The 24,120-nt window shown below is 34.1% G+C and overlaps 1 protein-coding gene and 1 long non-coding RNA gene across 15 annotated transcripts in view; one reads left to right on the top strand and one right to left on the bottom strand.

Moving 5' to 3' along the window:
- The window catches only part of COL11A1 (collagen type XI alpha 1 chain), a 133,259-nt gene that overhangs the window by 32,309 nt on the left and 76,830 nt on the right, over window positions 1-24,120 (bottom strand). For all 3 annotated transcript variants that reach the window (XM_031614702.2, XM_031614703.2, XM_090146228.1), the window contains 15 exons: window positions 21,594-21,647; window positions 18,927-18,980; window positions 17,385-17,429; window positions 17,086-17,139; window positions 16,948-16,992; window positions 14,237-14,290; window positions 13,292-13,345; window positions 11,729-11,782; window positions 10,731-10,838; window positions 9,960-10,049; window positions 9,628-9,681; window positions 6,262-6,369; window positions 4,819-4,926; window positions 4,065-4,118; window positions 240-293 (listed from right to left, as the gene is read on the bottom strand). In XM_031614702.2, coding sequence (XP_031470562.1) covers window positions 240-293; window positions 4,065-4,118; window positions 4,819-4,926; window positions 6,262-6,369; window positions 9,628-9,681; window positions 9,960-10,049; window positions 10,731-10,838; window positions 11,729-11,782; window positions 13,292-13,345; window positions 14,237-14,290; window positions 16,948-16,992; window positions 17,086-17,139; window positions 17,385-17,429; window positions 18,927-18,980; window positions 21,594-21,647 — 990 coding nt within the window. The remainder of the gene's footprint in view (window positions 1-239; window positions 294-4,064; window positions 4,119-4,818; window positions 4,927-6,261; window positions 6,370-9,627; window positions 9,682-9,959; window positions 10,050-10,730; window positions 10,839-11,728; window positions 11,783-13,291; window positions 13,346-14,236; window positions 14,291-16,947; window positions 16,993-17,085; window positions 17,140-17,384; window positions 17,430-18,926; window positions 18,981-21,593; window positions 21,648-24,120) is intronic.
- The window catches only part of LOC116243471 (uncharacterized), a 54,393-nt gene that overhangs the window by 23,535 nt on the left and 6,738 nt on the right, over window positions 1-24,120 (top strand). For 4 of the 12 annotated variants that reach the window (XR_016469176.1, XR_016469173.1, XR_016469172.1 and 1 more), the window contains 5 exons: window positions 242-318; window positions 4,245-4,354; window positions 4,839-4,990; window positions 6,264-6,362; window positions 10,754-10,850. This is a non-coding gene — a long non-coding RNA (uncharacterized LOC116243471). Of the gene's footprint in view, window positions 1-241; window positions 319-4,244; window positions 4,411-4,838; window positions 4,991-6,263; window positions 6,363-9,632; window positions 9,834-10,753; window positions 10,851-24,120 lie in introns of those variants that run through there. The other 8 variants (XR_016469180.1, XR_016469179.1, XR_016469178.1 and 5 more) reach the window with 6 other exon arrangements.

Genomic DNA, 24,120 nt, shown 5'->3' with positions numbered 1-24,120 from the left:
ATTGTCTCTGTTCACTGCTTATAATATTTCATTTTTAATAATGAAATTTTAATAAATAATAGCTGTACAGCCTCATTTAGAATGAACAACTGAATTTAAGGGCACAACGACACAACTGTTAATAGTGATCTGAAATCTGTTCCTGAGTAAGCAGCACAAAGTACCATGTAGTTGTAAGAACTTTGAAGTATCAAATGATTTTTAGCAACGTTGTAATTTGCTCTGAATGAGCTACTTACAGCTATGCCAGGAGCACCAACAGGACCCTGGAGACCTGGAGGACCTGGAGGACCCTGCAACAAGCATTCAAAAGGAAGAGTGAGTGACTGTGGCATCTGGAATGAGATGAACAGCAAATATATTTGCATGATCAAACACTATTGTTTTTACATTTCTCCATGGAGAATGTAATATTATTCATAAGTCTTTTCCATTCATAACAAATAAGCAGTTTGTTCAGCTCTCAAAACTCAGATTTGCATGTCTATTATAAACCCTAAACTGGCATTTATTGAAAGTGCTAACGTTTGTAATGGTTTCAGAAAATTTGAAGTAGACTCCTGTGCAAACATGAATCAAGATGGAGGCTTTTTCTTTTTTTTTTTTTTTTTTCAAAATTAAAAATATCTGAACTTTTAATGAGAACTAAATCATTACCTAACAATTTACCCTTAAATGAAATACTTGTTGACTGGATTAGTTTTATGAAATTGTAAATATTTTATTGTGACAGCACAAAGTTTATTTTGCCATCTAATACCTGCATTCTAAGTTCTTTTTGAGCGCTGGAAGCCACATTCTCTTTGATATTATTCCTTTTTTCAGGAGAATGGGAAAAAACAAATCTCTGAGGAACTCCTTAATTTTATCAGTTAGTCTTCCAGAACAATAACTTTCTAAGTAACACTGTCCATATCTTAACGGTCAGTTAAACAGATATGATATAATGATGAAATTTAGCCCTGAATCTGGGAATTCAGGACACAAATTTATGATGGTTAAAATGGTATGCTAGGTTGAATCTGGCTTTTTCACCAACTAGACAGATTAGACTTATGAAGAGAAGAGCTCAGAAAGCATTACATTCTGCATGGGTTGAATTCTAGCCTATCATTTCTGATGACAAAGAAGTTTTCTGCAGTTTCTGGCTTGAAAAATCTAATTCAGTGCAGAAGTGTGCTTAAATTTGTTTGAATACCTTGCTAAGGCTACAGTTAAAATATTGCACCCTTTACAGGAAAAGGATCTTAAGTCTTGCAAATTATTTCTTTCTTTGGGTTCTATGTGTATCTTAGAACATCTTATTTTCTAGGTAGCTGGAAATTTTAAACAATATTTTTCTTCTTTTCTTTTTTTCCTTTCACTCTTTGGAACAATGACATGTACAACAGCAATACGAGAAGCAAAGCTCTCTTGACTTTATTGTGAAAAATGTAAATTAAAGCACTCTTAGGAATGCTCCTGTAGATTGGAAGGATTGCCATGAGAAAGGGAAATAGCATGCATGAATTTAAAAAAAATATTGGAATGCCCATCTTCTACACATTGCAGGATGCCTCTGCTTCTTCCTTCATTTTACAGGGCCCAGAACATAATTGACATATTTTTAATCTCATTAAAATGCTCATTTTGATGTGATGTGTTGTTTGAAAGTACTTTGATATTGACTAATTAAAAATTATTTGGTTCATCCAGATTCCCTTTACTATTGTATTAACAATAAATTTGTGCTATCCCTAACTGAATATGAAAACATAGTATTTTTTGTTAGATATAGTACATTTAAACTCCAACCTTAAATTTTTATTACTTTCAGAAAGGGAACTGAAGATATTTCAAGCTCATCTTAAACAGGAAAGAGGAAACAATTTTTCCTTGTCAGTGTCCTTGCTGTGATGAGCAAATAACCACTGAGGATTTTATGGGTGTGCAGATACTGTAAAAATCTACCCTTTAAGTCCAGTGATTTCAGAACTGCGTACTTACTTTCTCTTCAGAATCTTTCAGAGGTGACTAAAAAGGCCTTTCCTCTGCCCCATATACATTTGTCAGCATGTTGAAAGGAAAGCAATAAGGTAATAAAGGAAATAAATTCTGAAATCGTCAGGGTTGAATGAGTGCAACTGAGGGCAAATAGGATTCAATATATAGGACTCCAAACAGAGTAAAATGCATGCCTTCAAGTGAGCAGACTCCAACAGTGGATCCTGTATTTCATGGAAAACACACAGTATTTACTAATGCCTTACACCTTGAGACTGAGAATGTACATGATTATACTGCAGACACCTTATTTGTAAAGCAGGTGTGTGAAAATGAGTTCAAATACATTAGTATTCACTATGGAAACATTGGTCACAGTCTAATGCTCAGTATAACTAGCCAAGCTAAAATGGTCTGAAATACAAAACTGCAGCATGTATTTTTTTCTGATTTCTCTGACGAACATCTTGATGAAGAAGCAAGTCAAAGGTAAGAACAGAAAGATATGCATGTGAGTGCGTGCAGAGTTTAAGGGGAACTTGGCCATGGCCTGCTTCATATGCTTCCTCTGCTCTTTCCTTTAAAATCCATATTTTTCTATTTATGGAGGGCCTGTAATGTAATGGATCTCTTTAGGGGGACAAAGAGGAGCAGAACATATATCTTTGTACTCCACAGCTGGTTTACCACTGCAACAATAAATAAATTGATTTTCAGTTAACTGAGGAGTCAGTCGTTTTGAAAATGATTATTTTAAATGCTTTCATTTGATAAATTAATTTTACCAAGTTAATCAAAACTAAAACAGCTTAGATTATGCAAGAGTAATTTTAGTCTGAAGCAGGATTTTCCAAACAGCTTGGTTAGGTGTAGGTTTTATGAATAAATGGGTTTTATAATAGAAGTGCTCTCATTCATATGTATAATATTACATTCCTTGTGTAAACAAGGCATTGCAAGTAGTTTATTATAGCACTTGTGATATGATCTAATGCAATAGGATTGTGAAAAATACATTCTCAGCACTGAAAACTGCAGTAGTCTTTCTTTCTCACATAAATAATTGAAAAAGACAGCCTTATCTTTAGAAATGAACAGCAGTAGAAAACCCTTGTCATTTTCTTGACATTTTATCTTCACATTTTTTTTTTCTATAAAAATATAATAAAACTGAATTGCTTGAAGTTGTATACTTCTTCCTATAAAATATCATCTGATTTTATGGAAGCCATAAATTAGCTGTGGATTTCATAAGTAATCTACTTTTATGATGCTCCATATATAGTTATAACAAGCAGAGTGTTTTCAAGATAGCAAATATGCTTAGTTGTGAATAATTCTACATTGTGTTCTGAGTTTTGCTAACTGAAAACTGGTGAAATAGAAGACTGAATTTTTGGTTAAGAAAACAAAATCCTAATTTGATCCTAGTTTTGAATTTTAAAGTGGGAAAAGCTTGAAGGAGGAAGTGCTTGAACTGCAGCAGTGATTTTGAAATCCAAAAACAGCTCAAATTAAGTTATTAGAAGCCTAATTAGTCCCAAATTCACTACTGTGCCTATTGATATTTGAAAATTTGTATAAGGCATGGCATGTGAAGTCTTTACTGTTCTGAAATACTGAATAAGTTAAGTTCACTCTCCAATAAGATATTTAAAAAAAAAAATAGCTGAATTAGTAGATTTTCTATTAAGTTGTTGTATTCTTTACTGTTATGGCTGAAAAGATAAAGTTCACACAATCCAGACTTAAACACAGTAAGATAATGTGTTCATATTCTTGATCTCTCCCAGTTCAAATACAAAGTGAATAAATTAAAATGATACAGGGAGGATGCTTAGGAATTGAATTTATCCATTTACTTTTTAATGATTCTGGAAGCTCTAGGAACCTAATAAACACAATGCATTTCTATTTAGTATTTCTAGTAATGGTATTAAAACTCAATATTATTTTGAAGAAACATTTTTGAAATAGGTCTTTGTTTCTATTCACTAAGGTAGCAAGACTCTGTGAGTAATTTATGCACAAATACCTTTTATTTATGAAGAATGAAATGGGCAGAGGACTTTGCTACTCACGTTTTCTCCCTTGTCACCTTTACTACCTTTTTGACCCGGTTCACCAATTTCACCCTGTAATTGAAAGTTAGAAGTTAAAGTTCTTGTTTAGAATGGTCTCCTTCACACTTAGCTGACTCCAATATCACAGTACCTTTAAATGTTCCATTTGATATGATTATTCTGTGTTTTATGTTGCAGTTTCAAGCGTGAAGGCCTAAAGGAGGCAATTCTGCATCAATCAATAGTACGTCATTTTAATCCAGCTATTGACTGTTCTACTGCAAAGGCCCCAAAGACCTGGCTTTGAAGTAAGAGTGGTACTCAGATCTAAATAAAGGAGGCTGTGTTCCTCTTGTCATCCTCGGTATGAACTTGTAACAAAAGTATTGTGATTTACAGACTTGCTTAACTGTATGTGACCAAATACTTTTTTCTCAGCGCAGTGTACAATATTTCAAAATTTCAGTATAATTCAAATTGCTAGGAAAACATGTCAGAAAAGCTTACCTTATACAATAATACCAATAAAATTAAATTAAATCACAGAAAATATACTCTGTGGGGAAAATCACACTCAAGCATTACAAAAACAAACCTCAAAGTCTTTATCTTTATACCATGCTGACTAACAGAACACTGCCATATTTAATACAAATGATCCTAAAAGGTGCTGTGTCCTGAATTCTGCCAGAAGTTAACAGAACATCTCTGCTGCTAACATATTTTTCTGACACTCTCAACCTATTACCAATGATTCTAAATCGCTATTCACCTTGTCACCATCTTCTCCAGGAGAACCACTTGGACCAGCAGGACCAGGAAGTCCTACAGGACCTTGTACTCCATCACGTCCAGCTGGACCTTGAGGACCTTTTTCACCCTGATTTTGAAGAAAAGGAAGTGATGCACGTTATCACAGGAGTTTAATTAAGCTTTCAGTGCAGGTAATTATATTAGCTATACAACAACACAGTCCCAACCACACCCAAAGGTGTTCTAAGACAGCACTAGGTCTTCTATGCATGTGGAGGCTAGAAGCAGGAGTGAATTCAATGCTGTGCTCCTCACTTCCCTCCAATCTCTCACAACTTCTAAAGAATGAGTTTACTAATATTCAGAATCATCATAGAAAATACAAAGATCATACTTCTTACTATGAGTCTGTTAAAAAAAAAAAAAAAAAAGGCTTATGCATGCCGCTGTAGCAACTGTATTATTAAATGGGTAAATTAATTCCAGATTAAAACTTAAAGACATCTGTCCTAACTCAGACCTATGAGTGCATGCAGGATTACAACTGTGATACACATACATGTCTTCTAAAACCTTATCTCAAAAATAACTTGTTTCATGACAAATTTCAAGTAACAAAAGTCTTTGCTCTCAACAATTGCTGGCATTATGTTAGGTTTTTGTTTTTTTCAGTGTTTTTTTTTTTTTAATTTTTGTTTTTTTACTATTTTTTTGCTGATGATTATTTTACTTTTTTTTGCTGCCCATAGAGTTCAAAATCATAATTTCATTTCAGGAAAGCATATATTGTGATGTGAATAACTGAATTCAGGAAACTAAGGAAAATGATATTACCTGAATGTCTATAAAACTGAACTTGTAAATAATTCAAATTATCTGAATTTTTCTCCAAGCTATATTAAATCCATCTGCATATGATAATAGAAATGAATTAAGATTACTGTACTGTATGTCTTAAGATTACTATAACTGGTTTCACACTATCAGAAATACTCTCTCAATGTATTCAATAAGAGAAAGATAATTTAAAATATTTGTAGGAGTGTTACAAAAGAAACAAAATTAGAAATGAAAATAGCAGCATAAGATGATCATAATATATCAGAGATAAGTACAACAAAACAATAAAAAAAAAAAACAGAAGGAAACAAGATATGCTAGAAAACATATCAGAAATTTATACCAAGTAACAATTGGAAGCTGAGGACAAATATACTTGTGCTTTAATGCAGAATGTCTGTACAGTAAATTTTAATGAAAACTGATTTGAGCATATTGCTTACTCACTGTTGGGATAATAACAAGATTAGCACATCTTAGGTGTTAGAGGGTATGGCAATAAATGTTTTACTATTTAATTATTTTCATACATTTAATAGGAAATACTAATGTGGTAAAAAGTAACACTCTGAAATGAAAAGTCTGTGTTGTCACAGTTTTCTGTGTCTCTGTGGTTACTTACAGGAGCACCCTTCTCCCCTGCAGGGCCTGGAGGACCCTGAGGTCCAGGACGACCTGGTAGACCAATTGGACCAGCAGTGCCTGCTGCTCCACGTTCTCCTGGTGAGCCCTAGAAAGAAAGAAATGTTATAAGAGAATTCTGATTTAGCAGTGTTTTTCTTGACCTTGGTCAACATTTCACATCTTTGGCCAGAAGAGAAGATACCTGTACTACTCAGAGAGTAGTACCTCCTTTGCACCTTCTTCTTTTTTTTTTTTTTTATAGCAGTTTATGTCTTTAAAAACAAAAACCAACCAGAAAAACAACAACAACAACAACAACAAACCATCTGCAGAATAGAATGGAAGGCTTTGGATTGTATTTCTCTTATAAAGACTATAAACTCATTAGTGACCTTGTTTTATCTGACTTTCTGAGATGAGTTATGTAATTATAGCTTTTGTATACATTATGTAGTTGTAGCAGTACTTTTTACTGATTGTTAACAAAAATGCCCAACAAATGAGCATCTCCACAAGTGAAAAATTCTACAGATAGAGGAAGGTAGCTCCAGGTAGCTCAATGCTGATAATTGGGTAGCCTATAGGTGGCATATTTTGAGTCCAATTTGGGCATCCTATCCCTAGATGGGCTACTGAAAAATGCTGTTTGACATTATAAAGAACTTTCTCCCATCAGCATTCCACACAGTAGTATGAGAAGGGAATAAAACAAACTTAAGGCAAAGACAGCAGACAAAAGAGAGCCGTTAAAAAATAAACCATGAACAGCAAAACAAAACAGAAAAACTTGCTCTGGAGTGCATTCATGCATCTCTTTCTTTTGTCCAGATCCCTCTAAGCTGGCACACACAGTACTTGGAGCAGTCATTTGTTTGGTATGCTCACAGATCTATGTACCAGCCAGGCAGATCGTATAACTGACTTTATATGCTAGTTAGAAGGAATTGGTATTGGCAGGGAACTGGAGGAACATCACCCAATGGCATGAGTCCTCCTCCTATTACAAATGGCAAAAGAAGAACCCATTATAATTACATTTCTGCATGTACTGTCTATTGGCTAAAAACAGATGCAAAAATATTTTAGGAATATTTGATGTTCACAGTCTGCTACAAACTGCTGAGAAAAAAAAAACCCACAAAACTATTGTGGTTTAATTATGGTGCTTGTAGATGTACTGAAACTTGGTGTTAAGGGCATCTGTGCCTCTTATTCACTAGAAAACACTTTCAGGGTAAGAAGTTAGTAATTAAAGATGAAATAGGAAAAAAAGCAAACCACAACTTTGGACTTATGGAATACTTTCAGGTCAACTTGGTGCTGTTTCTGCCTCAACTGTTTATAGTACAGTGAACCTAAAATGATCAGAAAAAACTATTTTCCCTTCAAACCCTTTCCCTTTGCCTGCAATTCCAACTACATTTACTTCTCAAAAAAAAAAAAAAAAAAAAAAAGATTGGGAAAACAATATGCAAAAAGTTATGAACTTCCTCCTTGATTCTTTCTATAACTATATTTAACTTAGCTGGAAATGCAGTCCCAAGAGGAATGAATTTGTGACATGAAGTATCTTGAAAACCATATTCAATATTTTTTGGAATAAACCTCATTTAATCTCTGACGCTGAACTCAAATTAGCTAGTACTATTAAATAGCTCCTGGAATTTCTCTATTAATTTATTTTAACATGAAAGGAATACAGTTCACGAGTTCTGAGAAAGTTCCAGGATTTGAACCAAAACATGGGTAGTAGAACTAAAACAGTATCACATACATCCTGTAAGCAGAAAAATGGAGCATTTGAATTTAAATTCAAATATATGTATATCAGAATACAGACAACTGTCATGAAACAGGTTAAATGTTTTTCCCTCACAGCCTTTCATGACACATATTCATGAGAAACTGTGATGGTATTGGCACATCTACTGCGTGAATATCCTGTCTTGGAAAGGGGAGTGTGCTGAAATGTCAGATATGCTTGCACTGTCTGGTTTCATTGCACCTAAGCTAACCAACTGCTTGAGTAGTTAACCCAGCCTTGGGGCAATCCCTAACAGAAAATCATAACATGACCTTTAGAGAATACTTTGGTCTATGTTTTCTTGATTTTTGTTTCATCTTTTCTTCTAAAAGTTCAGGTTCTTCATATGAAGTGGAGTGATATTCCTTTTTGACTCTCCCCGTTATCTTCCATTCCATTCCTAGTTTAATAATTAATCTTAAGAATTCACATATTAGGTATTGAGAAATTAAGAAATAAAAAAGTGTTCTATGGTAAATCTTTTCAAGTAGCAGATCTAGAGTCCAATAATATAGAAATAATCCAGAAGCACAAATTTTTATACTAAGTTGTTGTTTTTTTTTCCTGCCTGTTTAATGCATTCTATTCTCAGAATCATTGTAGGAAAACATGAAAGCTTTTTTTTTACTGAAAAACACAGAATTTTAGCTCCTCTGTTACTTTCTTGACCAACGGGAATAGCTGAGCTGACTTTTTTTCTCACTTCATTTGCACAGAAATGATTTGCATTTATGGACAACTGCATTGACAAGATGGTTGTCAAAATCTATATTTTTCAAAATCTAAATTTCTATTTGGAGATAAGTGTAGTGTGGGCAACCAGTGCATCACTGTCATAAAAATAACAGAGAACAGGCAAGTTGAAGTAGGTATTCTACTTTAAATACCTTTCAGTGGATTCCTACCACAAGCTGCAGTGAAATAGGCAGCAGAGGTGTAAAGAATGAAAATTGAAACAGGAAACAAAAATCTAAATGTAAACAACTGATGAGCACAGTACTGTGTAGTAAAAGACTTGCTCAAACTACTTAAGGGAGAACAATTTACCACTTTTGAGGAGTATCTGTTTTTCTCTCTGTCATAATCACAGAGGAAAAAAAAAAAAAAAACCACAAGAAGTTGACAAATACATATTTACACCTATGTTGAGCCTAGAGTGTAGAGGAGTGTTACTGTGTAACAAACAGTTAAATTCTAATGATTTTACATAGCTGTCAAGCAAACATAATTTGCAAGAGTTTCACTGTTTCTCTAGGTATGATTCACACAAGAATTATGATAAAACCCAAGTCAGGAAAGTAATGGATGGTTTTCCATCGTGTTCTAAAATTCTTAATAATTGTATTATGCATAATTTCTTTGTAGATTCATAACACAATGTTTTTAGTAGGTCATTCTTACATTCTTGCATAATTTATTTTCCCATGGATTTCAAAGGGAAGTTTAGAATTACACATTTTTTCCAAATCTAGATCTTTTTTATGTTTCTCATACTTTCTCAAAGTTCTTAAGCACTTGTAATATTGTTTATTCTTCCATACAATTATTATGTTTACTTACAATAGGGCCAGGTGGACCTTGTGGGCCTTCCCCTCCTTTTAGACCAGCGGGACCCTAAAAGATGAAAAAAATATTTACTTCTTACAATGGAAAATTCTAGTTATTTTTGCAACATATATAACAGGAAGAACACCAAAATCCAGAGAAACAACTGAATAAATTACTTTCTGGTTATACAGCCACTGGTACTTAATGGTGAATACTTGGTGAGTGTTCGCCTACTGCATTCATTTTTAAACACAACTGAAGGTTCTTATGAATTAAGAGGATTAATCTATTGTTTTCATTTATTTAGAAACCATGTCAAATGTTTGTAGTGCTTGATATTGTACCTGTGCTCCTGGAAGGCCTCTCTCCCCGGGGAAACCACGAAGTCCTGCTGGTCCATCTTTCCCAGGAATACCTTGAGGACCTGGGTCACCCTTAAAATATATTACACTTTAATTGAACAGAATTGTTTGAAATTTGATTGTCATTAACTGAGTACTGAAAATTAAATACTAGGTCTTAATTATTGTAACGACAAAAGAAGAATATGTCCTCATCTGCTAATTCTTTTATCTTTATATTATCAATAAAATAGTTTATAAATATGATTACGTTTATAACAAATTTTGACAAAATACAACATTAGTTATAGAATATAAATGGTGAAAAACATAGCCATAAAAATCCATTGAAAAATAACATTCATTAAAAAGTTACAGTGTCCATTGAAAATGGAAGACTGATTTATATAGTAATTAGACAATCGGTAGTTTTCTTTTGCCCCAGTGGTGAAAAGTAAGCCAAGAGCTAAATTTGGTAAGTTAAATACTGCCTTGTAGCCCGTACTACACATCCTACTTTAAATGTCATTTTACAGTTTTCTACCTTGGTGTGAACATGTTATTACTATGCATTTCCATAAAAACTGTGTGGTATACGTTTGTGTATTTTTTCATTGACAAAAGCTAATCACTGGCTTGAGCAGAATCTTTCAGTCTTCAAAATTCTACTATGTGAAATGTATCAATTATGATTTTATGCAGCATGTTTTACATGATATTTGACATAGAAGTCTGTCATCAATATATCTGCTCCTTCCCAAATCCCCATCATACCTTAGCACCTTCTTTTCCTGCAGCACCTGGGAGGCCTTGTTCACCTGGTGGGCCAGGAGGACCTGGATGACCTCTTTCACCAATTGGGCCAGTCTCACCAGTAGGACCCTAAGCACAAAGGTAAACTCCAGTCAAAAGGTTTTGAATGTCTAGAGGGGGCAGATTCTCAATATCCAGCTGTTCTGAGTGAGTTACAGAACAATACTGGTTAGCATACATTCCTCACCTTCCCCTCCAGGCAAAACTGACTTACAAAATATTTTTGTCCTATAAAATAAATCTTGCATTGCCTTTTGCCTGTGGACATGCCTGAACAGTTTCCACAGATTGAAATCTTGACCTTGCTCCTTAGGCGATGAAGCTTAAAACACAATGCATTTCCACACATGGGAGGAGGTTACAAAAGTGTATGTATGGTAAATTCATGTACTGTGCTTGTCCTGAAACACTGCCTGTACTGTTTCTCTATATAACATGAATTGTAAGGTGAGAGAGTTGAAAGATTCCTCTCTAGATGCACGAGTAGAACACTTTCACTAAAGAAATTATCTATAAAAAATTCAGGCAATCCAAATGTCTGATTTTTCTGCAAATATGTAATATCAGATAAGATTGAACTTTGTTGGTAAAACACTCCACAATCTAAAAGTGATTGAGATTTGATCTCTGACAAGAATGTCACATAATATTATTGCTCTTTATAAAATATTTTGCATTAGAAAACTCACTTCACATTCTTGACTTCTGCTTCATGATCACATTAAGAAAAAACACACACAAATAAAAAGTGGAAAAATAATCCCAACATTCACACATTTCATGGAACTATTGGTAAGTACTAAGTATAACTTTATGTTATGAATAATTTGACACCAAAGTAAAGATAATCATTGATATACTTCTTTTAATTCAACAGATATAACTGCCCTCTGCATTAGATATAATATAATCATTAAAAATCAACTTTATAAAGTTAAGTACGGAATTAAATGATGTACCTGAGGGCCAACAACCCCACCAGGACCAGGAGGACCAGTTTTTCCTTGAAATCCCTGTGAAACAATCATAGAATACTATGTTACCTAGGAAAATATATAGAAGAGCCAAATTCTTATCCGAGATGAAGAGGAGAAACAGAAATTCCATGTCTTAAGTTCTTCTCTTCATATAAATAAAAATGAGATATTCCAGTTTTCCAGAATATGCTTAGAAGTGAAGGACTGATTAATCTTTCTTAGCTCTGTCAGTTCCAGCCAACATGAGTTAGTGCAGTAGTAAAATTTCCATTCAGTTTTACAGATCTCTCTAGGTGAACTAGATTAGGTGATGTAGCTGAATGACAGCTGAAAATACATTTTTACATATGTACATCATTAATCATAAAGCCAGATATATAAATATTTTTTAAAAAAATGCTTTTTAAAGAAAGGCATAGAGGGTGGGTTAAGTTGGACGGGCCTTAGAAGGACCCAGTTTGGGGTATACTGCAGATTTTCTGCATCACATGCTTTGAATATGAGGTTCACACAGATGACTACTGCATTGTGCTTCTGTTTGGCTCTGCTGCCATGGCTGCTCTGTCTCAAACCTAACATGCCATCAGCTAGCTCAGACAAAATGTCCAGTTCTGGGCTCCTCACTTTGAGAAAGACAGGGAACTTGTAGAGAGAGTCCAGTGGAGGACCACAGAGATTACTAGGTGTCTGGATCATTTTCTCTTATGAGGAAAGGCTGAGAGAACTGGAACTGTTCAGTCTGGAGAAGACTGAAAGGAGATCTTATAAATGCTTATAAATATCTAAAGGACAGGAGTCAAGTTGATGGGGCTAGGCTATTTTTGGTGGTGCTCAGTGACAGGAGAAGGGGCACAAACTGGAACATAGGAAGTTCCATACAAACAAGGAAAAACTTTGAGTGTTTCAGAGTCCAGAACAAGCTGCCTAGAGAGGTTCTGGACCTCCTTCTCTGGAGATATTGAAAGCCCATCTGGACACTTTCCTGTGCAACTACTTTAGAGAACCTGAAATAGATTCTCTATAAGTTTAGCAGGGGGATCAGATGAGACGATTTCCAGAGGTTCTTTCCAACCCTTATGATTCTGTGATTCTGTGTGATTACTGCTGTGTCACAGCCAGGGTTCTCTGCCTAACAGCCTGTATCTTTCTCCTACCATCCCCACCTGTGTAAAAACCAAGGTATCATTTGGACGATATTTCTTACAAATTTCTCAGCATGCCTCAAGGCACAGTCTCACTTCACTAATTCTGAGATATAAGTATTTGAGTATTAATTTTTACTACTTCTGTTGACTAGTTAAGCACATTCTGATGTTACTAACTCAGAGATCAGAGGAGGGAGTAATCTCACCTTTATAGTATGGAAGCAGAACAAAAATTTCTCATGTCTAACTTACTGTACCAGTAGATAACTAGCATTATATTATCTCCCAGTTCCAGCCTCCTTCCCTTTTCTCTGTTGCTTCTAATTTTTTTTAGTTTTGGTCACACTATTCTGACTTCAAGAGTTTTAAAACAGCAGCACAGTGAAGCTCATTTACTTACAGTCTCACCCCGCTGTCCTGGATGTCCAGGCAAGCCATCTTTACCAGGTGGGCCCTGAAATTGTAAAATACATTAAAAAAAATATTTCTTTGCCATTCTTAATACTGAAATAAGTGTATAGTTAGCTGCAGGAATCTCTGATGTCTTTGGTTTTATTTTAGACTAGTCTTTGTTTATCTGCAGAGATTTTAGCTATTGTTTTAACCTTGCATTTTCCTTGTGTCCTTCCTGATGCATATTAACAGTCCTTGGAGAGTGACTGTTGGGCTGTCAAATACATGAATTTTCAAAATGGATTTCAATAAATTCAGAAATTTTGGAAATATTTCTTTTCCACTTTTCTTTGACTAATGACTCAGTTAAAAAAAACACCACCGATTATGGGAGTATTTGACGTTCCAGTTTTGGGCAATGGCAATAAAAGTAGCAAATATGTGCATGAAAAAAAAAAACAACAGGTGGTTTGATACTTTGGTACTTAACCCAAGTGTGCAGAAGCACGCTAGAAAAGCAGTTTGATTAGTTTAGGCTGCAGCTTACATGTAAAACTACTTCTACAGATTTCTGCTACTATTGAATGTCTCCTTCCTCTTCATTTTTTCCTCAGTGAATCAACTGTTAAAAGGAAATATATATTACTGAATTAGAATTTTGCTTAAATTCAGCTTGTCACCCAGACTTTGGTATCAAGATACTTGAGGATTTCCAGGCTGGCATTTTGTGCTGAATGTCATGTGTGCTGCACTGATGATGTCTGAATTATCACTTTGAACATGTGAATTCTTGTCGTAGACTTAAATGTCCATAAGTATCAAGGAAATTTGTATATTTGTAGTCTAGACATAAACATCTCTTAAAAAAAAGCCTTAAAATATTACCTTCAGAAACATTGTATGAAAAATAATATTCTTGTTATTGTACCTACTTAATTTAAAAGATACTCACTGGGGGTCCTTTTGGTCCAGGAAATCCAACAGGTCCTTGAGGCCCTTGTGGTCCCTATATATAAGCAAGCAAAAGGCAAAATTTTACTCCAGCTGCCACAGCAATGGACTGAAAAGTTTGCTTCAATTATAAAATGCATAAACTCTGTAGATAATATAACCTTGTAAGTCTCAAGCCTCATTTATGCTGTCATAAATATTGGTACAACAATTCACACTAACAGATTGAAAGCAAGACTACTTCTGAAGGAATGCAATTAGATTAAAAAAAAAACACAAAAAACAAACAAACAAAAAAACAATTTTGAAGTATTTCTATCTAATCCCTGAAATAGTGGATAATAAAGTAGGAGTTAACGGTGAGTAAGGAACATTATTTTCTGTGTTGCATAAAGTATGGGAATTCATTCATAGTCTGGTGGCCTGTATTAACGGAATAGAATGTTCATCTTCGGCAGTTTCTGCTCTCTGGTAGTATTTCAAGCTACTTTGATAACAATGCAAATTTTCAAACAGAATAAGCTTTCCAAGTTACCAGGGAGAATGAAAAACGTTCATGCTTTCATGAAAAGTAGTGGAGATAGTTAAAAAAAAATGTGATGCATGAAAATTTTATTTCTATAGTTTTGTATATACATATATAGAGAGAGAGAAAAAAAAAATTTTCCTGCAGCACTGTTTCACAAATCTAGTGAAAGATGATGATATGAGTTAGCACATTGTGTATTACACATATGCACATACATGTATGTCCACATAGATGTGTGGACATAGATCTATGCACCTACATATTTACACAAAGTGTAGTTTACTGTTTCTAAAATTGTTACCAAACAAAACAGAGGCCAACTCTTAAAATTTATTGCTGATATGTTCAAAGGGACTATGTCAACTTATTAAAAGACTTTTCACTGCTTGGTTTTTAATGTGCTGTCAAAGATTAGCTACCTGAAAAACCTTATTTATTCTGCGCTGTTCCACAGCTGAGCTATGTATACTAATCACACAGTGCAACCCTTATCCTACTCTTGGTATAAAATGTGTGGCTTTCTAAAGTGTCAGCTGTCAAAATATGTTAGAAATGTTGCTTTGAAGTTTGAAGCAAAGGATCATAAGCAGGAGGCCACATCTCCCAAATTATGCTACCTTTTAGCTCCTTTGATAAAGCCCTGGCTACTTCTGAGTTCATTAGAGTACAGAGCATGACTGCCAGAGCATGACAACCTCCTGAAGTAGATGAAGCAGTACACAAATGTAGCTGAAGAAGAGGTCACTTGTGCCCAACCTGGAGATTTGTCCTTAAGTGAATCTTATACAGTAACACTAAATCCGAGTTAACTAAGAAGTGCAAAGCAATGGAGGAAATCTTTGTGATGTTATTACACTGTCTTTCTCAAACGTTCCCATTGTATTTTGGCTCTCACATCTTGAGCCTTTTTAATGAAAGAAGATTTCCATTTTGTTTTTTATTGACAAAATGTCTAGCAGATTTCAAGCTGGTATAATGATGGATTATATAAGAAATAGCATTAGAAAAGTAACAAAAATTACTTTTTGTCATTGAATTTCATTTTAGCAGTAGCCAGACAAAACAGATTGTTTAATATTTACATGTCTGGTACTTAGAATACCCTCAGCTGAGTAGAAATGACAGTTTTAGTTCTTGGCTGACATTCACCCCTATTGGAAAGCAGATACCACACACTTAAATTAAATAAGTGATATCATATGTGGGGCTCTATGATAACTTCATCTTTTTTCTCTAATCAGTTTATCTCCAGGGAATGCCTTCATCTAAGATGATCTGTTCAGTCCCTCTCCCGTTCCTTTTCCTTATAACCTCTTGGAGTTATCAGTAAACCCCTTAATCACCAGGCTCTGCTCTTCAGCTCCTGGTAGCCTGCCTCAGATGTTCCTCCACAGTGTAAGACAACATAGACTTCCTTTTTTGGACTATGCCTAATTCTGATTTATCTAGCATATTACTTAACTCATTCCTCCTTTGATTCTCAGCTTCATACTCCTCTGTCTTTTCCTTGACACATCATTCTTGTTTCACTAAAACTTACCACTTATTCTTGCCACCAAAGTTCCGCTTGATACTTTGTCATTTGCTTAAATATACACACAGGTAGAAATCTAATTTATTAATATTGTTTTTCTATTTGCTGTTGTGTAATGGACTAATCGCATTTATATTTTTTTCTATTGATAAGAGTCATAAGAAAATTTTATTTTAGCATGCACAGAAGGATTTCTCAAGGATGGGAAGTAGTTTGAGGAAATTCTTAGTTGATCAGAACTAAAAAACATCAGCTGTTTCAACAAAGAATCTTCTAGGGATGGCTTGAGTGATTTGTAAATCTCATAAACAAGTGGTATGCTACAGTAAATAGGGCATTCTTAAGACCAGAGGCTTGTGAAGTCCGATTGTAATTTGCATGGATATATTGCAAAGTGTGTATGAATTCTCTGCGTCTTATTTATAAAAAACTGTGCTTGAAGAAGCTTTCAGCTAACTTGAGCATACCCATTCCTAAATTTATGAAAAGCAACATCGTTAGAATTGAAATTTTGTTTTCTGTGGTTAGTCTGATCAAAGAAAGGCAAATAGATGAGAGGGAGAACTAAAAATAACTTGATCCTCCCACCACCAAACCGCACTCTTATATAGCAGGAAAGACACCATGCATATAAATAACTTTCACGCACCCTTTCACCTGGTGGGCCAGGCGGACCATCATTGCCTGAAGTACCCTAAAAAAGAAGAACAGTGTTCAAAGATGAAACCTCCATTTTCTTTAAAAGAAACAGCCTGCGACTGATCTGTATAATGAGGCTCACAATTACCTTTGGACCTGGTTTGCCTGTAGGACCTCTTGGACCTCTTGAGCCTCTTGGACCCTGTCAAATAAATTTAAAATTAAAAAAGACAGAATCACAGAATTACCAGTGTTGGAAAATACCTCTAAGATCATCCAGTCCAATCATCCACTTATCATCAATGTTTCCTACTAAACTATGGCCTTCCATACAACATCTAAACTTGGTAATGGTTGAATACTGTAACAAATTCAAATCAAAATCATTCTTCACACTATGGTAATTAATATAGAAAAACCTCTGTGTTGCAAAGCAAAAGTACATACTGTTGGTCCTCGCTGTCCTCTGGGGCCTGGTTTGCCATGTAATCCCTGTGAAGAAAGTACAGAGTTAATACAGAATGATATACAGTATAGTAATACTGTAGCCCTTATTTTTTTTGCTTTATTATATTCCTATGTATAACCAGATTCCTGTCCTTAGGTTCAGTGTTAGGTTAGCATTGCTGTGTATTCTAATGAAAGGAAGGTTAAAATTCTGGACAATATTCTTCCAGTAGAAAAAGGAACTTGAATGGTACTTTATAATCTCTTTGTATCTTTATAAACATAATCTTTATAATCGGGACAATGACTGTCTTACTAGCATATCACATACTAGTGTATACCTTTAAGCAAGATTAATGATAATGCCTACTTTACATTAAAAAAAAAAAAAAAAAAAAAAAAAAGCAGATATTCTTGTATTATTGGTGAAAAGCCTTACACTGAAGTATACGTGTAGTTTGGTGGTATTAATTATGATATTAGTATTAATTTAAAAAAATGCTTTATGAAGACTTGATAATTGATCAACATAATTATACTTTTATAATTTTAAATCTGCTCTTTGATGTGTTATTATTTTACTTTTCTGTTTGCTGCTTTGTTTTTGATCTGATATCCTGATTAGCAGTCATGTCTCATTTAACCCAACAGAGATGAAAGGAACATTGCTTTGCTGCTTTCCTCTGTCCATAACATCATACTCTACCTAAAATAACACAAGAACAATCTAAAGCATACAAAAGCAATGTAAATGCAATTAGTTTTCTTCTATTTCATCTTAAAATCATGAATTTCTGCATTTCATGCTGCAAATTAAAATAGACTGTTAAAAACAATATTAATAAACATTATTTTGTTTGACTTAAGTTGATAATCTCTATAAATTTCTATCCATTCTCTCACTTCTGCAAATTTCATCAGCCTTCTCGAAACATATTTAGCTCTATTCTGTTGAGCTTTAGAGTCAGCAATACAGTTGCCTGTATGTCATTTTAAGTTTGAAGAATGTGAATAATGGATTTTCCCTCACATGCTTCAAAGCAGCAAAATCTGTAATTTTGTATCTCTTTGGTAGTAGTATATGTTCATTATCTTGTTTGGTATATTTTACATTTTCAAAGCTCAGACTATAAGGAAGCTTGTGGTAAATCTGAATACTTATGAAATAGAAGTTGAATTTTCTTGAGGGTAAACTGCACCATAGCAAGTCAATGAATGTGACACAGGAAAATACAGTCCTTGCCAGATCACTCAGCTATACTCTCAAATCAGATGCTCAGCAAAGGCAGTATGTTTCCTGTCTTTCAAACTTATATTTGTGGTAACGTATTCAACGAGAAAGTGTCTGAGATCCTGTATGCTTAGATTAACACTTTCAAGAATGAGAACTAGTGACTCAGTATGTCCTGTTTTACATAACTGTAAAAGGTCATCTCAAATGTGAAAAGCCTGTTTGTATAGTTCCTTGGATAGCAGCTTCAGTGAATTCCCATAGCACAGAGTACCAAAAGATAACTGTCATGCAAGTAATAATTATCATACCCTTGCACCTTTCTCTCCATTGGCACCTGGAAATCCTGGGAAACCAGTTGAGCCCTACATAAAAAATCAACACAATTATCATAAAACATTAATAGAAAAAACTGTAGTATTGCCAGCATTTAATTTATATATAAAGCATACCTCCAAACTGATGCACACTTTACATCATGTCAAACTTGCAAGTGTGACAGCTCTAACAAATAGCTGTAAATTAACTTACCATCCATCTTAAGTCCAGAATGTATTAAAAAAAATCAATGTATGGAATGAACATTATTTTTCACCTTAGACATTATTCATTAAATCTGCACCAGGATCATTATCAGCCCACTAGAAATAACTGCAATTGTATCATAACAAAGTGAAACAAGGCCTTGTCCCTCACAGTAAAATAATTATTTTACAACATAACTGCATTTGAAGTAATTGTAAGTGTTGCAACTTCTCAAAAGTGGTTACTCCACTGAGCTAAAAATGACCTCTGATGGTTTATTCACTGTAAACTCACCAGTGGAAAGTTTCATTTAATTGATGCAATTTGTTCTTGTGGTCATACACTTGTCTAGTATGCAGAATTTATGTGTAGATTATCTGACTTGGTTCTATGCATGGCAACTTCTTCCAGGAGCCTTTCCTGCTTCTCCTTTTTAACTGCTTTTTTCCTGCTTACTGCCCACCAAATCTGAACAGAGCTATTTTCTTCTTGATTTCTAGTATACAGGTCCAAAGGAAGAGGAGACTTGTTAGCTGCCAAGGTGTTAATTTTTCATAAGGCAGTTAGGGCAAAAGAGTTGACAGACTGGATAAAATATACTTTTACTGAAGATGAAAAATCAAAGCAGTGTTTGGTTTCATCAGTCACTAAAACTACTGGTCAAACTCCTTGGTGTGATAGTCCTGTGATATCTGTACAGCTTGTTAGTATTTTAGTGGCAAACAAAATGCATATAACAAAAGCTTTAAATAGAATTTCTTTTTGCTCTTTGAAATTTCAGTGAAAAATCATTTCTTCTTCTTTTAATTAATCCTATGTTGCACAATTATGCATTAATGAATTTGAGAACAATACGTCAATGATGGTGACTAATGAAAATCTGACTTCATTGATACAGTTTTCTTTGATCTCTCCCTCTCTTCCTCTCAGTTCTTCAACGTTTTAAAAGTGAACGAAATTGCGAAAATTCTATTCTGTGAAGCTCAAGTATATTCTTTGTAATTAAAAGGCTGAGAGGAAAAGAACAACTTTAATGACTGGATACTAATAGACGTGACTTGGATATAGATATATATAAAATACTTTTTGCAATTGAGCTAATAAAAAAGGAATGGCAGAAGTAAAAAAATATTGTGAAAATTATCAATTTATAACAGTACAATGAAAAACAAGTAAATTACAGCAAAAAGAGTAACGTAAACCTTCTCAACAATATTGGAACAAGACTTTTCAGACAGCTAATATATTTTTCTTCTACAGTTTCTTTTTTTTTCTCTCTCTCCCTCTCCTTTACGTTGACATTAACTGGACTGTGACGAAGCTACAAAACAATTCTTCAGTGAGTTGATGCATTTTAGCTGTCTTTTTTTTTTTTTTTTTTTTGAAGTTTAAGCGATAAATTAGAAGAGCAAACAGTGAACGTAGCTTGAGAACTATATTCCATTTTAATGCAATGAAATGAAAATTTAATGTAATGCAATTCTTGAGTAAGTCTGCTGAAAAAAGTATCAGTCAGTTTTTATTTGAAGTGTTACATCACTTTTGTTCTTAGAACTGAATAATGCAAAATGTCTTTGATCTTAGACTTTTCAAAAGACAGTTCAAAAGAAGAACAAAAAGAGACACTGAAATCTTAGACACTTGAATTAAGAAGTAGAAGGGAAAAAAAGCATGTTTGTCAAGGTGAATTGTCTTCATAAATACTTTCCATAGATGGTTCTGATATTTTTTTTGTTAACATAGAGTGTTCAGTGAATAAGTATTCTTCAGTTAGTTCATCCATTTGACAGAAAAGGACAAAATGTAGGCCAGAGTCAGAAAAAAAAAAACAAGCTAAGCTTTGCTTAGCCAGCCGGGAAGTTGTTGTTCTGCCAAAAAATCATAATTTCAAGTTGGAAGATGAAAATAGATCCCAAATTAGAAAAAAAGTTGAGGATTTTACTGCAGATTGATTGTTCTGTTATGTAGGAAGGGGTAAGGGATTCTTCTTCTTGTGGTACTGTCTCAGATGACTCATTTTTAAGATGGTCTGGAGATGCAATCCCTCCCTCATTGCCTTCTCTACATTGGGAAATGTCTGTAGAATAATGTTTTTATTCTATGTCTTCTTCTTAATAAGAAGAGGCAATAATGACACAAATTGAATCTTTGCATCACACTGAAAATTACTATCACTTTCAGCATCCATTTTAATCTGACTACAGTGCTTATTCTCTTTCAAACATATAAGTCATTTCTTTTTCAATATAATTTAATGCATGCCAGTAAGTTAACACAAAGTATAACTCAAAGGTTGGCAAAAGTTTGAAAGCAGTATATTCATTAGAAAATTTAATGTTCCTTGAAGAGCCAGCCTTAGAGATCCAGGATTTTCTAAGACTACTTCAGATCATGAGTATCAAGAAAGAAAATGTGAAAAACAGTGTAAGATTTACAGTTTATATACAGCTCACCTTTGGACCTTGTCTTCCTGGATATCCTGGCAATCCAGGTACACCAAGCTTGCCCTGTAATAGTAAGACAGTGCTAAATGTTAGTTTATTATTCTCCTTAGTATTTCAGAAAACTTTTATGGAAAGTGTTTTTTCCACAACTTAGAGAGTTGACATTTTATGGAACATAAATGAAATAATTTTCTCATTTAAACAACTAATTACCAGTGGGCTTAATTCCCCGAATCTAAATAAATATCTCACTCTAGTGAATGAGTTCAAGAAAACCAGTACCCCTTAGCTGTGGGATGTGGTCATGGAACTATTAATATTCTTTAAGAAATCAAGGTATTAGGAGATTGTAAAGAAGAAGAAATTATTTTTGCTATGATAGCTTCTTTGTTTTCCGTAAGTTTTTCATAAATAGGCATTTGGATAATCAACTTTTTTAATCACAGGTGATCTGTTTATGACTATGGTAAATCATAGTCTACTATTTGCAGGCAATAGATATATTAACAAATATGGCCACCTTGCTATGTTCTGAAAAGACAACAGGATGAACAGTTTGATCAACACTGACCTTACCCATTTCTAGAAATGGGTCTGTACCCCACGGAGTTGATCTTTTCAGATATTTAGAAAACAAGTGATGGCTTGCTGCTTTCAAAGACAGGGAAAGCATTTTTGACATTTAAGAGATGGAAACTCTGGGGAAGAATTTGACTGTTCTAAACACAGATCATGTTCCAGGCTGTTACATTTCGGAGATTTAAATGGAAAAGATATGATTATACTATATAATATGGTATTCAGTAGTACTGGAAAAGATGAAGGAAGTACGTGTATGTGGAAGGGAATTTGCCAAAATAAATCTACTTATTCTTAAAAAATAGAGCACATGAATAAAGATGTTGTGCATTATCATATTTATAGCAGCACGGAGGTCTGGCTGAGACATTATTAAAGAAGAATTCTTTCTTCAGTTTATAAAAATAGACATAATGCTACCAGTTATAAACCACTCTGAAACAAGCAGCATGCCTTACAATGATTGAAGTCTAAAATACTGCATCAAGTTCTGCTAAATTCAGTGAAAGTTTTGTCCCTTATGACTGAGTAAGGGCCCAGCCACCAAGCTTCTAAGTGTGACACGGATACTTTTTGGTTCTAAACTCCTTGCTGATATGTTGCTTATTTTTTTGATACTCTACTTGGCATTTCCTTGGCTAAGCCAATGCAGCCCTAACAGTATGGGAGTTTTCTTATCATACAATCAGCTGAATGCAGAGAACAAGAGGCTATCTGCTATTTTCGTTACTACAGAAGAACAGTACTTTTGCATAAGATAAAGGAATAGGAGACTGATAGTTACTCATAGAGGCACTTCCCTAATATTGTGATGAGATTTAAGAGTTGACAAATATTATTCTAGTTTTTGTTCTAAAATAAATATTACAGGATCAACCACATATCATTTTTCTCTGGCCTAATGTATTCTGGCAAATTATCCACAGAACATTGACAGAAGATGTTTTACTTTCAGTGGGAAATGAAAGGAATAAATATTTGTATTTGTGTTTCTTTTTTTTTTAATGTTTTTGATTCATGTCCTTGCTAACAGCTGTTGAGATATCTTGCAAAACTGTGAAGTTTAATTCATAAATAGTTTCCAGCTGGGGAAAGCTGAAAATTATTCTTTTTTTGAGTGATTGAACTAAGCTTTTGGATAAATTCTTTTATAAGAACTTGTAAACACCAGACTCAAATTGTAATTTCAACCTCTTGCTGATCTATTAATGACATATTTGCAAAAAGTAGTAACTGAATGAAAAGAGGGTTTCTTTCAAGTTTGCAGAATACATCCTGTTCTTCCCTGAAAACTCCTAACAAACCCTGTTACTTTTGAAGTAGTATCACACACTTAAGACTTCAGTCTTTACTCCTGAATACCGTAGAATGATAGTTGGATCAATCAATGGATAGATAAATAGATAGATACATAATTAATGCAGCTGTCAGATATAATGATGCTGGAAAAGTATTAGCTGTTCCTTTTTTGAAGACAGAGAAACTAAGAACTGTAAACTCTACCTCCTGTCCTATTTCTTTTCAAGATACAAGCAGCAATAACATCAGTTAATAAAAAAATACTAAATGGAAATATTTTCATCAGCATCTTCTCACAATATATGTAATTCTGACCCATTTTTGTGCTTATTTTAATCATTCTTTCCCAGGTTTCCCAAATGCCACAATCTCTTTACAGATGCTCTCCGTAAAATACATGTGCCTTCTTCAGTCTCCTTTCCTCTTCTATTTCCATTGCAAGTGTATTTTGGTGAGGTCAGCATTACTCAAGGATTTGTGCTTATCTCTGTGCTTGTTCTCTTCTATATTTCATTTCCCTATTCTTTACTCAGCCTTCCCTTTAAGCAGTATGTTTTGCTTTTACCAGACTTGTTTTGGGATTCTGTTCAGGATATACTTTCTGTTTAAACCAATCTTCATATCAAAATTTGTCATTATATGGCTGTGAATATTAACT

Source organism: Phasianus colchicus, chromosome 9, assembly GCF_987193195.1.
Source record: "Phasianus colchicus chromosome 9, bPhaCol1.hap1.1, whole genome shotgun sequence".
Lineage (NCBI taxonomy): Eukaryota > Metazoa > Chordata > Aves > Galliformes > Phasianidae > Phasianus > Phasianus colchicus.
The sequence above is the reverse complement of the archived record's forward strand: the minus strand, read 5'-3'. Positions and strand labels throughout refer to the sequence as shown.